General features: G+C 60.1%; 1 protein-coding gene across 1 annotated transcript in view; it reads right to left on the reverse strand.

The window, feature by feature from the left end:
• The window catches only part of MYO18A (myosin XVIIIA), a 101,033-nt gene that overhangs the window by 35,547 nt on the left and 51,561 nt on the right, over positions 1 to 13,925 (reverse strand). The window contains exons 3-19 of the mRNA XM_068977972.1: positions 12,662 to 12,697; positions 10,391 to 10,478; positions 10,089 to 10,195; positions 9,789 to 9,965; positions 9,230 to 9,443; positions 8,677 to 8,819; positions 8,018 to 8,118; positions 7,255 to 7,318; positions 6,881 to 7,025; positions 6,516 to 6,536; positions 5,193 to 5,204; positions 4,198 to 4,374; positions 3,929 to 4,019; positions 3,516 to 3,708; positions 2,598 to 2,684; positions 388 to 529; positions 55 to 214 (exon numbers count right to left, since the gene is read on the reverse strand). Coding sequence (XP_068834073.1) covers positions 55 to 214; positions 388 to 529; positions 2,598 to 2,684; positions 3,516 to 3,708; positions 3,929 to 4,019; positions 4,198 to 4,374; positions 5,193 to 5,204; positions 6,516 to 6,536; positions 6,881 to 7,025; positions 7,255 to 7,318; positions 8,018 to 8,118; positions 8,677 to 8,819; positions 9,230 to 9,443; positions 9,789 to 9,965; positions 10,089 to 10,195; positions 10,391 to 10,478; positions 12,662 to 12,697 — 1,958 coding nt within the window. The remainder of the gene's footprint in view (positions 1 to 54; positions 215 to 387; positions 530 to 2,597; positions 2,685 to 3,515; positions 3,709 to 3,928; positions 4,020 to 4,197; positions 4,375 to 5,192; positions 5,205 to 6,515; positions 6,537 to 6,880; positions 7,026 to 7,254; positions 7,319 to 8,017; positions 8,119 to 8,676; positions 8,820 to 9,229; positions 9,444 to 9,788; positions 9,966 to 10,088; positions 10,196 to 10,390; positions 10,479 to 12,661; positions 12,698 to 13,925) is intronic.

The raw sequence follows: 13,925 nt of genomic DNA on the forward strand, positions 1-13,925 counted from the left end.
ACCCTCAAACAGCAAGAAGAGAACCAGGGCCGGTAGAGTGAGTGGCGCTCTTACTTCTGGGAGTCCTGTAGGAGCCGGGGGGCATTCTGGGCGGCTGGGTTCTGCTTGGTGTAGCTCAGCCAGCCGGCTGTGTTGTACTCCACCCAGTTGGTGCCGTGGCTGTGGCCCAGGAGGAAATGGTGCGATTTGCTGCTGCGCAGGAGGGGGCTTTGGCCTGGTTTGGGGGTGGGGAGGAAGCAAGGTTCAGATCATCAGTGCCCAGGCACCCCCCACCCCAAAGCCCACAGACTCAGTGAGCCCCACCCCAGGCAAGGCCAGCTGAACCCATATATACATAACCAGGTTCTCAGGAGAGGAAGTGGGGCGCTGCCCTCCAGGCGTACTCACCTTTTTTGTCACCTTCCTGCGGGCCGTAGTAGGAAAAGAGGCGCTCCAGGAGGGTGTCCTCTGTGGCCCCTGGCACCAGAGCCTCCTCTTCCAGCAACCACAGCAGGCCCCTCGCCTCGTCTGTGCGGGCCAGCGAGCGGACCTGTGGAGACAGAAAGAAATCCCATGGGGGCACACGGAGCTGTGGCGGGGGGCGGGGCGGGGGGAGAGGTGGCCAGGACCGCTGGTTCCCAACCACACACTCTGGACATGCTACAGAGATACACCCACACACACACACTCCAGCTCCTGCCACTTCATGGCTGCCATCCTGCGGAGCAGGTGGGCAGCAAGCAGAAAGAGGGGCCAGAGAGAGAAGCCCACAGCACGGCATGATTCCCAGGACCTGTGTCCAAAGTCCCCAAAGACTGAGGCTTCTTATGAACGCCAGGCCCACGTCCAGAGGCTGTCCTCCACCTGCAGCACCTGGAGGTCAGGGGGGCTTGAGCGAGCCCCATGTTGCCTGCACTCTCTGGGTATCACCTTCCAGGCACATTTAAAGGGCAGGTCTGTAAGGCTCTGAGTACAGAGCTCGGCCCAAAGAAGGCCGTCAGTAAGAGGTAAGAGACGGCTGTGGGGTGACCCCTGGTCCCCCCAGGAGGGGAGAACACAGAGAGGGCCTGGAGCTCTGCGGGTGGGGTCACTGCAGGGTCATAAACTTGAGTGCCGAAAGCTTAAGACGGTTGACTTAATGCATGTGGCAGCTAAAATGGGCAGAGCTGGGGTGACCGGGGAGCAGGTACCCACATCTACCAGCCAGCACTCAGCAGCAGCCACCTGCCATCCTGGAAGAACATGGGCCTGAGAGTGTTGGTAAATTCCCCAGTTTTTCAAGAGAATGTGGAAATACTGAATTCTGTTTCTAATTCCCCATACAGACCAAATAACTAGGTGTGAGGGTCCCTTTTCTATGCAGTTCCCAGGTCTTCCTTGGGCAGGAAGGACTCTGGCTGGCCTCTAGGGACTGGGGACAAGAGAAGTAAGAGAAGTGCCCTCTTTGACCCCAGCTGCCCAAGGAGGTCTGTGCTGACTAGGAGGAAGCAGAAGGTGGGCAACAGAGTAGCTGGAGCTGTGTGGCAGGAATGAGCAGGCAGCCACTGGAGGGGCGAGTGGCGGGCGGGGCACCAAGGGGCTCCTTTGCCCGGAGGTGCAGCTGCTGATGCCAAGGCCCATCAGGCGAGGGAGGTCAGAGGAAGGAAGGGACCGCCAAGCGCTATCCAAACACACCACCTGACCCACTGCTGCACGTAAGTCCCCTAGGCCAACTGGCCCACCTCCTGGGAAGGGCAAAGACTCTAGAGGGAGGCCTTGGTGGGGGCCCAGGTATCAGGAAGAAAAGCCAACTTCCTCTGGGAGGTGGGGGACTTGGGCACGTTAAGCACTTCTCCCAGGGGGATGAATACTCGTTCTCTCGGGGCACCACCCCTGGGTCAGAGCCTTCCCAGAGAGGGGGGAAAGGAGGTGGGATCCAAGCAGAGGACGGAGATCAGCAACCTGGCAAAATTGCCGGTTCTTCAATCAAGCACCTTATGAAGCTTCCCTAACTGAAGACGACTGCCAAACACCAAGTGCCCATCAGGCCAGCGAGTCCCCCAGGCAGCAAGGTGCCCAAGATGCTTGCCCAGCAGGTGACAAGGCCCATCCCCAGAATGAGGGGCGAGGGCTCACACCCACACAGCCCCTTGGTTTTATATCGGCATACTGTATCCGTATTCAGCCAGAATGCCACCTCCTTGCCCTGCTCTGCAGAATGCCACCTCCTTGCCCTGCTTGTTCCTGTACTCGGGGACAAGGGGAGGGGATGACTGTGTCCTCTGGGTCCAGCCAGGCCCTCACCCGCGAGGAAGTGGTACAAGGGCTCCTGACAGACATACCTGAAGCACAGCTGGGACAGGGCCTGAGCTCAGATACCCAGGGGCGAAGCTCCCTACGGCACCAGGGCCAAAGGCCACACTGTCCCTTCCCTGGCCAGACCGGCTGACAGCTGAGGGCAGGCACACAACTGCAAAGTGCTTGGTATCCAGGCCTGACTGCTGCACGCCCCCATCCCCCACCTGCCCACAGTGCCCCCTCCGACTGGCAGGCAGCAGCTCACAAGGGGAGGACTCTGCCGAGGGAGAAGAATGGGAAGGGTGATAAAGGCCAGCCCAGGCCCTCCCTGGAATTCCTACCAGGGACTGATGGGAGGCCTGGTCCACGGCGGCCACAGAGTCATCTGTGGCCGGCTCCAAGTCATCAAACGCCAGCTCGATGTTCTCCTAGAAAGGAAGGTGGGGTGATAGTGAGCACGGGGCCATGAGCGGCCCTATGAGCAGGCCAGGTGGGAGACACTGGGGTGAGCAAGTCCAACGTCCCATCAGAGCGGGAGGGACGCTCCAGCAGCCTGCCTGACGGACGCTCACCACCTCTCAAGGCCCCGCACTGTGTCTCTGGGCAGTTAACTTCTCCTCACCTCCTTCACAGTGAGATAAAGTCTCATACACATTCCTGTTACTCACACCCGCTGATCTGGCCACCTGGAGTTGGCCCACTCTCTATTTCACATACTCATCCTTGAAACACTTGAAGAACAACTATCATTTTCCTCCTGAATCTTCTCTCATCCAAGATAAATATCACCCCCCCAAACTCCCCAGCTCATTCAACTCACCTCCACGTGAGGTAGGATTCTCAGATCCCATCTGGGATACCCTTTTATGGAGGCGGTGGGGAGGGCTTAATAATTAGTCATCATCCTCACACATCAGGAGACAGGGGAGGCCAGGCCAGACACACGTGGAGGCAGGAACTGCCCGGAGATGGGCCAAGGCAGGTGGCCTTGAAGGCGGGCAGAGAGGGGCCCCCAGGGAGGGACCCTGCAAGCATCTTTGGCTTCTTGGAGAGCAAACTCCACCAAGAAAGGATGCAGCCTTGGCAGGAAATGCCTCCTGCTCAGACAGCACAGGGGACAGAAGCGTCAGAGTGAAGAGGTGGGCAGGGAGCAGCCGGCGGGGAATCCGCTGCACCCACAGATGCCCCCGACCCCCGAGTGTGCCACGGCCAGGTGAGCCTGGGGGGCGCTAGGCAGCAGGGGCAAGGTCAAGCGCTACCTCCTTGTATCTTTCCAACTCCTGAATGAAGGTCCGCTCGTGGAAGAGCCTCTGTAGCCGGTCCTGGGCATAGTTGTGGCACAGCTCCTCAAAGGAGGCCCCACGGGCCGACCCACCCTGCTCAGGGTTCTGGAAGCCTGGGGTGTCCACAATCATCACGGAGCAGAGCGAGTGCTGGCTGGACTTGAGAGCCCTGCCCGGGAGAGCCGGGTCAGAGCCCCCCAGGGCGGTACCCCAGTGGCCAGGCAGTCCACCCTGCCCTAAGCCCGATCCCCATCCCTGCCCAGGAGCCCAGGACCTGAGGGGAGAACTCAGCTGCTGGTGGAGGCTGGCTCTGCCTCAGCGACCCCACAGACAAAAGGCATCAACCCTACTTCTGTCAGGCCAGGAAGCCGAGAGTGCCTGGCACCCACCTGTTCACCAGGGAGATGAGAAGCGTGAAGAGCTCGCTGTAGAGGCCAGATGCCATGCCCTCCAAGCATTCCAGCGCACTCAGTTTGGGGCCTGTGGGCAAGAAAGTCAGCTCTACCTCCTGCTCCCTGGGATTCCATACCTGGGCATGCTCCCTACCCACCCCACCCAGGCCCAGGCAGCACGGAGCATCTGTTCGCCCAACAGTCTGCCCACCCGGAGATGGCAGTGCACCCTGGAAGCGGCCTCCGACCACACGGGACTCGGGTACCTGTGCCATCACCCAGGCTGCTCTCCTCGGGGCCCTGGCGGAAGGACGTGGAGCGCTGCAGGGTGCCACCCTGGTGGTGGTGCTTGAAGATGGCTGAGGAGAGCTCTTCCAGGCTGCAGCCCAGCAGGTACGCAGCCTTCTGGGCCCACTCATGGCGAGCAAACTGCCTGCGTCCAGCTGTGAAGTAGAAAAAAGAATCTAGCATCTTGGGTCTCCTTCCTCAGGCTGCTTGATGACCACTGTACCCTTCAGCTCCCTCGCCCGTAGTGATAGGGAACAGGCACCCTCTAGAAGGAAGAAACTCAGCCCTGACGACATCAGCAAGGGCTTCAGGCATAACAGGAACAACCAGCAGCTGCCAGTGCTGCCTGTGTCTCTTAGGGATGGCGTTTCCGACTCTTTGTGACCCCATGGACTCCCTCCCCTCCAGGCTCCTCTGTCCGTAGAAGTCTCCAGGCAAGAAAACTGGAGTGGGTTGCCATTTCCTTCTCCAGGGGGATCTTCCCCACCTAGGGATTGAACCCCAGCCTCCTGCATTGCTGGCAGATTCTTTACTGTCTGAGCCACCAGGGAAGCCCCTTGGAGAGAATGAGCAGATCCAAAAAGAGGAGGTAACTCCATGCTGCGGCCACCAGAGGGCTCCCCAACAGCTGGGAAAGCCCCTTTAGAGGACTTGGCTCCAGGTGCCAGCGGTGGGGAAGGACAGAAGATGAGCCGGCCTACCTGGGAAAAGCACAAGACCAGCCTGTGCCTGGTGGTGGTGGGGGGATCCGTATCAGAAGAGTACTGGCGCCCCCCCCCCCCCGCCCACTCCGTGAACACACTAGGACCCTTCCCCTTCGCCCCAGGCATCCACCAGGGGAGATCTCAAATATCCACTGTGGCCCAACAGTGGGGAGGCAAGAAGGAGCCGCAGGGGACTGGGACGATGTGCCTCAGCCAACACGTGTCTAATCGCGGCAATTAGGGAACGCTAACAAGAAACAAGGTTTTACCTTCGGCAGCTTCTGTAAGGCAAAGGACCCAGCATGCAGCATGCAAAGAAAAACAGCGTGTTAGCAAACAGTCATCTGCTGAGGCTGCCAGGCCCAGGGAAGGGCCTGTGGGGGGTGGGGGTTTGTGAAGATGAGCCAGACAGAGAACACAGCCCCCATTCAGAAACTCAGAAACACAAACACACACACACACATGTGCACACATTCACAGCCTCATAGTATTTGTATGGATATAATCACAGTGACACACACAGAAAGAGACCCACAAATACTTTCTACCACACATACACACACGTGCACATACACACACACACCCCTAGCAAATCCTGGAAACTCTGAAGAGCTAACAGACGCTGCTCAACAAGGTCCATGTGCTGACGCACTCAGAGCTCTCCACATGCAGTCAGCACTGAGTAGGGCTACAGGAAACCTGGGCTGTCACCTCCTCAGAGGGAAAGAACGTCCTTAACACACAACCATACGGCCATCCACCCGCCCATCCACAAGTGTGGAGACAGCTTCCTCTTTGCCAGGGATGCCACCTGCTGGGATCATAAGGTACCTACCTTACGATGCCTGCTCTTTCCTGCGTCCACCCTCCCTCCCACCCACCAGTGCTTCCTCACTCCTGCTGACAGCCTGGGGCCCTTCATATTCCAGAGGAAAATGAAGCCAGTGCCCCAGGTGCCATTCAGAAGCAGCAGCCCTTTCTCTACACCGGAGGAGAAAGGGGTGAAGAGGCGCTCAGAGCGCCGGCCCATCCATATCATCTCGGAGGAAGGCAGACCAAGCCACAACCAAGCTCCAGCCATTCGTGAGACCCCAAGCACTAGCACTAATGCTGAAGCTGCAGCCCATTCGATACCACGGCGCCTGCTGCTCCCTAGTGGCCACCACCCTGACATGCAAGAGGAAGAGGCCCTTCATAGCCATAGCGCCTGCTGCCCCCTAGTGGTCTCCACCCTGACATGCAAGAGGAAGAGGCACTTAAATACCAAACCAGTGAAGACTAGGGAAGATTGAGGGGAAACTGGCCTTGGGAAGCCCCAGGAAGGAAAACACCCTTCCTCATCTATGCCCCAGGGAGGGCATCCTGAGAGGTTCCAGGATCTGTACACAAAACACGTAGAAGCAGCTGTTCCTGGGGCTCTGAGAAGTCCCGCTGCCCACGGGCACCCTCTCTACCCTCAAACCTGGGGCTTCTCCCAGGCCAGTGCCCTCTGCTCTGATAGAAAAAGCCCAGCCCCCAGAGAGAGCCCAGGGCAAGCACCAAGACAGGGCACGGTGGCCCCTACACCCCTGGTCGGGGTCAAGGTCAGTTACCCGCTTGCTCCTCGGGGGCCTCTGTCAGGAAGGGAACAGAAGGAGAGTTATTCTGGGCGGGGGCACGCTACTCTGAGTTCGTGCCCTAGTCTTTCCCCAGGGCCTCCAAATTCCCAAGCCCCCTGCTGTTCACAGCACTTCCGGCCACTGTCACCTCAGGCCTCTGGCCATCACTGGCAGAGACGCTCCTCTGGGTGTTTAGAGGCTTCTGTTCTGATGAGGGGGACTGGGAAAAGGGACAAGCCAGAGAGAGGCGTCTGATAACAGGCAAGTATGTGCAGGGCGAAGATGAACTGGGGGCAGGCCGGGTGCCCACCCGCTCTCCAGGGTGACCAGCCAGCCCGCTGGGCTCCACGGTGGGTTACCTTTGGTGGCGCCTGCAGCCCCCAGGTGGTAGATGGCAGCCAGGATGAGCCAGCAGGCTTTCTGTTCGTCCGGGGAGACGCCCAGCACCTTCATGGCCGACTGGAGCTTACTGAACTGCTGAGCCGCCTTCTGCTTCTCCTCAGGCTGCAGGGTCGGATGGGTACATGGGCAGAGGATCTCAGATGGGGTGTCCCTTCAGCCATCCTCATGCTGCCAGGCCCTCAGGGCAGCCCAGGCTGGGGTACCGCCACCCAGCCTGAGCTGGGTTCTTGCTATTCCCCTGGGGTACTCCAGGCCACCCGAAGCTTCTCCTACTCTGAGGCCCCGGGCTGCCAACCACCGCACCCCCCGACCCTCGCCATAGGCCCCTCACCTTGGCCAGCGGCACAATCCCAAACACATTGTTCTCTGCCAAGTGGTTCAAGTGGAGCTCTGTCCTAGGGGTACACACGAGGCGTCAGCGCAGGGCTGGGTCCCCACACCAAGTCCATCTCCCCACCAGGGTGGAGGCAGAGACTCTGCCTCGACTCAGTTCTGTCTCTCCACCATGCCCTCCCGTCAGGCACCTTTCCTAACTGGCCCGCATGCGAGGCTAGCACCCTGGGCTGCTTGCTCAGCCTTATCATTTATCCTTTTTTCAGTGAACACAGACAGCAAGCCTGAAGGTCTAAAGGGAAGAGCCCGGCAGAGGAGCCAGCATCGAGGCAAGGGGGCCAGCGTGGAGGGCAATGGAAAAAAGGCTTAGGCTTTGGCCCCTGTGTGGGCTCTAACACCAGCTCAGCCCCACACTAGCCATGGGACTGCAGGCAAGTCCCTGACCACCTGCACCCTGGGGTGCTTTCCTCTACAGATCTGGTGTCACAGGGAGCAGAGATCCTAGCCAGGCCCTGGGAATGCTGAAGTGTCAATGGTGCCCCTCACCTATAGCCAGGGGCCGGGGGTCCAAGGCCAGGGAGCTCCTGCTGGGCAAGGCCTATGGCTCTTTCAGCTCATCACCTCCAGGGCCTAGCTCAGAGCCTAACACATAGCAGCCATGAAATAAACAACTGGCATGGGATATAATCGGGGGCAAAGCCTAGGAGCTGTCAGTGGGTGGGAGCCCAGAGCATCCTCCCAGTGCCCTCTGTCCCACTCACCTGAGGGTGCCATCCCCACAGGCCAGCAGGTAGTAGAAGATGTTGAATGTGGCCTCACCGGCTGGACGTCGGGCCACACGAAGCTTTTCCAGAAGCATGGTCTGCAGCACAGCATAGAGGGTATGTGGGCTGGAGGGCAGGCCCAGGTCAGGCTTCCCCAACCAGGCCCGTGGCAACGAGCAGCTGCATCTTATTCTCCAGGAGCTCAACCAGAGGCCAGATCACCTCATAGGCAAGTGTGGGGCAGACCCCAGAGCTGGGGAAGATCACATGCCCTGCCACCCAACCCAGCCGCCAGGGGAACCAGGCACTCGGGATGAGCTATTTCACAAGCACGGAAGGGAACCAGCCTCAGAGGGTGGCCTTACTTTACTGACAGGCCAGTCCTGCATGGGTCATTCAGGCTGAGAGAAGGCCATGAGCAACTAAGGTGTGGGCCACCCCAGGATAGGCAGGAAGCCAAGCCATGCCCCACCCAGGGCAGGAGGCACAGCGGGTGGGCAGAATGTGGAGGCTCTGGGCAAAGCAGGACAGCCCTGCTGGGGCTGGGGTCCATTTCATTGGGGCAGAATCTCAGGAAAACGAGGCGCAGGAGAGAGTCTGCTTTCTAGGCATGGAAACCAGGCAGCCAGTCTCTTACCACCCTGCATGCCCCTCACCTGAACAGAGGCGGAGGCCACCTGGCCAGCCTGGTCAAAGTCCAGGGAGAGGATCTGGGAGAAGCGGGTGGCGTTGCCGTTCATGACGGTGGGGCTATTCCCAAAGGCCTCCAGGAGGGTGGACAGAGCCTGCCACTTGTCCACTGCAGAAAACAGGCCCCGGGGCTGTCAGGAGGGCCAGGCGCTGCTCGCCCCCAGCCACAGGCTCCAGAGGCCCAGGCAGAATCGGAGGCCCAGCCCGTAGCTGCTCCCCTAGTACCCAAAGGCTCAGTTACTCACACCAGAACTGCTGGGGACAGAGGGGTTTTGAGGACACAAAGAGGCCCGGGTGGGGGGGGGGGGTGGTAAAAGAGCTGGTGTCTTGGCAGGGCCTCCATCCCCACCCCCTCTCCAGCCCCGCCCCCTATCCAGCTCCACCCCTCTCCGGTCCTACCCCGCCCCCTATCCAGTTCCACCCCCCCTCCAGCCCCGCCCCCTATCCAGCTCCACCCCCTCTCCGGTCCTACCCCGCCCCCTCCAGTCCATTCTGTTTCCCTGGTTGCCTCTGCCTCACCAGAGAACACCTTGTTCCCGCTGGTGCCTGCGATGGTGGCCAAATATTGCACCAGATGCTGGCAGCTGGTGGTCTTGCCACTGCCACTGCTGCCTAGGAGGATGATGGACTGGTCCTGACGGCTCATAAGCATTGCTCTGTACGCGGTCTGGGCTACTGCGTAGATGTGCGGGGCCATGTCCTCCCGCCGACACCCCTTGAACATGTGCATCACCTTGGGTGTGAGAGGGACGGAAAGAAGGGGTGGGCGCTCTTAGCTGGCCCCATGTGGACAGCCCTCACCCCCGAGACCCACACCTTTCTGGGCTTTTCACTCCAGAGGAGCCAGAAAGTTCGGAGGCTAAGGTCATACATGGAAGTGCAGATACTAGTCAAGTACTGGCCTCTATGCGAGGTGGGGGGGGGGGGGACTTCCGTCCCCATCCCTTGAAATGACTCCTGTCCCCAAGGTCACTGTGAGTGTGGACAAGAGCCCTGTGGGATGCCAATTGGAAGGGGCAAAGCCAGGGAAGGTGGGCGACGTGGGGAGGTAGAGGGTGGTGGGTCTGTGGGGCTGCACCTTCTCCGAGTACACGGCCGGGGCCCCTCGGGGACTGAGGACCAGCAGGCTGGGGCCGGCGTATGTGTGCAGCAGGCTGGCACCGTAGCGCTGGCGCAGAGTGTGCAGGACGCTAGACTCGTTGAGGTACACCAACGAGGCCAGATCCTCCAGACGGTCGCAGGAGGGAGCATTGGCCTGCGGGATGGGACAGACAGGTGGGCACCGAAGAAGAAGCAGATCTGGTTGGCCACGCCAGCAGACAGCCTGCCCAGCCCGGCAGGGCCCCCCTCTGGTGCCCTCCACCAGCCTCCCACAAACCTTCTCCACGTCATCCTCATCCACGTCCAGGACGGCCCCATCGTGGTCGAGCTTCACGCGAACCTTCCCCTCGGGCAGGCTGAGCTCCTTGGATTTGAGCTGAGTGGCTGCAGAGCAGAGACAGACAGACAGACAGACAGACATGGGCCTGGGAAGCCACGGCAGTCCTCTCTGGGGCTTTCACGGCCCCGCCTTCTCCCCATGCACCACCCAGCCCTGGCCAGACCCAGAGGCCCACCAGCCGCCTAGTCCTGAAACCAGAGGGGCCCAGGCACCTGCCCCCTGGGCCTCCCCAGACTCACCCAGCGAGAAGCCATCCTTATGGACAAGCCACACCTTCTCTGTTTCATACCAGGCTTCCTCGGCTGCGATCTGCTCTTCTGTCTTCACCTGCCGGAGGGAGAGGAAGGACAGAGAGTCGGAGCCTGTTCTGGAAAGCATGCAGGGACAGCGGGAGGGGAGATGCGTGACAGGAGGGGCTTCCGGATGAGCCACTGGGCTAGAGGGACGAGAGACATCAGAGATGTCAGAGAAGAAAGACAGGGACACATGGTGGATGTGCCCAGGAGACAGCGGATCCCAGGAGAGCACATCACCAGCCGCCCTCCTGTCCCCTCCCTGCGAAGCCTGGACTGTCCGTATTCTGCGGCCCCAGCCCTCACCCTGGGCTGCAGCTGCTGTGACCTCACAGGCCCAGCTTCTCCATCATCCACCTGACAGTCCCTTCTTCACCAAGCGGGGAAAAGGCATGTCCTCAAATCTGAGAATGTCCCCCCGGGGACTCAGTGCAAACTGATGGGAAGGTCTGGAGTCCTAGCCTCGTCCCTGGCCTTCCCTCCAGAGGATGCTCTCCTGGCAGGGGCTGTGTTCAGATGCACATGCCAGCCTACTGTGCCCCCTCCACACCTCCCTGGAAGGGGCCCAGAACCATATGGACATGCTGAGGCCATACAAGGGCATGAAGCGGTGTGGCCGGGGACATGAGGCGGGGGCGGGGCAGCACTGCTCTGTCAAATGCAGGAAGAAACATGCATTCCACACGAATGGGCATGGACATGGGTATAAAGGGGTGGGGAGCCCCTGGAGGCCCAGGTGGTCACCAGTCAGAAAGAAGCATTCACGGGCACTGTCATGATGTGGGGCTGCCAAACCTGGCACCCCCTAAGATGACTTGAGCTGGGCAGAAATGGTGCCTGGGGGAGCTGGGCAAATGGGAGAGGGGCTCAGCCCTCACGGCCCATCACGGTCCTTTTGTCTTGTGGGTGAAAGGGCAGCAGGATTCATCCAGTGGCCTCGTGGGGAGATGGTCACCCGCCCCCCCCCAGGGCATGAGCAGTCCTCAAACTAGCCCTAACTCCCAGCTCTCTGGGGGTCCCCAGCTCAGAGGTATTATTAGTCCCTTAGAGTCCCCCATCCTCACAAGGCCTGGGGCCAACGTATAGACACTGCTCTGTAACACTGATCCTCTAGGTGAGGGATCAGAAAGGACAAGAACAAATAATAACAATAAGTATGTTCTCTATTACATTTCTTGGAGCTGAAAGAAAAAGATCTGTGTCCTACTCCCAGGGTGGATTCCAGCTTCAGATCACTCCCTCTCCCTCGCTTCATCCCTCCCGGGCTCTAGAGTCAGAAGGATGGCTAACACAGTGGTCTCTAGACTCTGCGCATTGTGGACGGGTGAAATTACCCCTCAAACAGGAGGATCACCTTCATGGGGCTGCCACCGTTTAAATAAGACATCTTTAAAAAAGGCTAGAGATTTATATTTGAAAAAAATTGGCTTTATAAAACAAAATTACTTAAAGAGAAATCATGAGATAGGGGAAACCTTTGTCTTGAATGGGCACGTTGTAGGAGTCAGATGTTTGGTGACTAATGACATCAAAGGATAATGGGCTCTAACTAACTCAACTAACTCCTTTAAAGCTAACCCGAAGAGAGGTTCCCACACTGGCCAGCAGGGGGAGACAGAGGAGGTGCTTTTTCAGGCTCCAGAGGCCGGCGGTGGGGGGTGGGGGCGGAGGCCAGGGGGGCGGAGGTGGTGGGGGGCGCCGGGTAGAGATTCAGGAAAGCTTTCTCCACCTAGAGCTGGAGCCACAGGAGACTCGGGTTTGATCCCTGGGTCGGGAAGATGCCCCGGAGGAGGGCATGGCAACCCACTCCAGTATTCTTGCCTGGAGAATCCCATGGACAGAGGAGCTTGGAGGGCTACAATCCACAGGGTCACACAGAGTCAGACACGACTGAGCGAAGACACACACCCAGAGGCCGCGGGGACTGAAACAGCTAGGAACCGACACTCTGGCCAGGCCCTCGGGCTTCAGTGGCTGAGAACCTCGCGCCACAGAGGCCTAGACGCTCCTCTGGGGCTGGACACAGAGCGCCGGCCCCATGTCCAGCTCCCGGCATCGCCTCCCCCGGGGGGTCCCCCCAGATACCAGCTGGGAGCCAGAAGGGGAAAGAGGCCTTACACTCCAGCACGAGGCCCGAGCACAGACGCCAGCCCAGGTACAGGCCGGGGGTGGCGGGTGGTCACCGGAGGGCTCCTGAGGGGGGCAGGAGTGCCCTACCTGGCTGTGGGCAGGAGAGGCGGCCCCAGGGTCCAGCTACCAGTGGCAGGCAAAGGAGAAAGAGAGAGAGAGAAGAGGGGTGAAGACAAGCAGGCTGTCCACGTGTCCCCTTCAGCAAGCACCCCGGGCCAAGTAGGGGGGAAGAGGGACGCATCCCCAGGAGGTGAGGGGGCTGGCCGGGGCAGGCGCATTGCACCCAGGTAAGGAGAGGCCAGACCAGGTAAGGAGAGGCCCTGGGTGGCGAAGAAACACTTGTCACCATCAGACTCCTTAGTGCAGATGCTCTGATAAGTCGTTCCCTGTGGCAGGTGGCAGCCTCCCTGCCTCTGGCCACAGTCTCTCCTGGGCTGGCCATCTAGTCTACACTGCAACAGCCTCCTCTTCTGTGTTGTTAGGCCAGGCCACCTCACCACCGCAGGGCCTGAGGCCCCTGGGAGCCTGTGGCCCGATCTCCCGGGAACTGCCCAGCCTAGCTCCCCTGTAGCCACCAGACGCCAGCATGGGCTGTCCCTGGCCTCCAAACACCCACCCGAGGGTGCCACTCCCCACGCCAAGGGCGGTCTTTCAGAGCTGTCACCTCTGCGTAGCTCATCAAACAAGACCACCAGCAGCCCCATGTCTAGGATCCCTTCTTCAAAGTCCCACGGCACCCCCGCCGCACTCCCGCCCCACGGCATTCCCGCCCCACGGCACCCCCGCCACACTCCCGCCCCACGGCACGCAGAGGCTGCACCTATCCAGGTGCACCTGCCAGCTCCCCAAGGACCTCAGACTGTGTCCAGAGCCTGCGGCCAGCCTCCACCTCCCCATCTCAGTCTGGTTACTCCAGGGCCTTTCTAGAAACGAAGGGGAGGCCGCCCGGCCTTGGACCTTGCCTGTGAGAAATGGGCAAGGAGTTCAGAGCCCCACTTGGGTCTGGAGAATCAGGGCTTGATCGAAAAAGGAGAGTGACTGCTTCCTGCCTCACACCCACTAGGTCCTGGCACCGAGACAGGCTCTCTGGGGCAAGAGACTGGGGCCAGAGGAGCGGGACGGATCTCCAGCCAAGAGGGGCCCCTCCCATGGGTTCCCTGGAGGAACAGACCTCACTGTGCTCAGACCCCCCGCCCTGCCCTTCTCTCATTTCTTCACATGGGAAGCCCACGTGCGGGCCTCCAGGCCACCAGGGGGACCCCCTTCCATGGTTGGACACACACAGTCTGGCTGGCAGCCCCCGCAAAGAGACCAGAGACTCGGAACCACAGGTGAGAGGCAGCATTACTGG

Source organism: Capricornis sumatraensis, chromosome 8 (assembly GCF_032405125.1).
Source record: "Capricornis sumatraensis isolate serow.1 chromosome 8, serow.2, whole genome shotgun sequence".
Taxonomy (NCBI): Eukaryota; Metazoa; Chordata; class Mammalia; order Artiodactyla; family Bovidae; genus Capricornis; species Capricornis sumatraensis.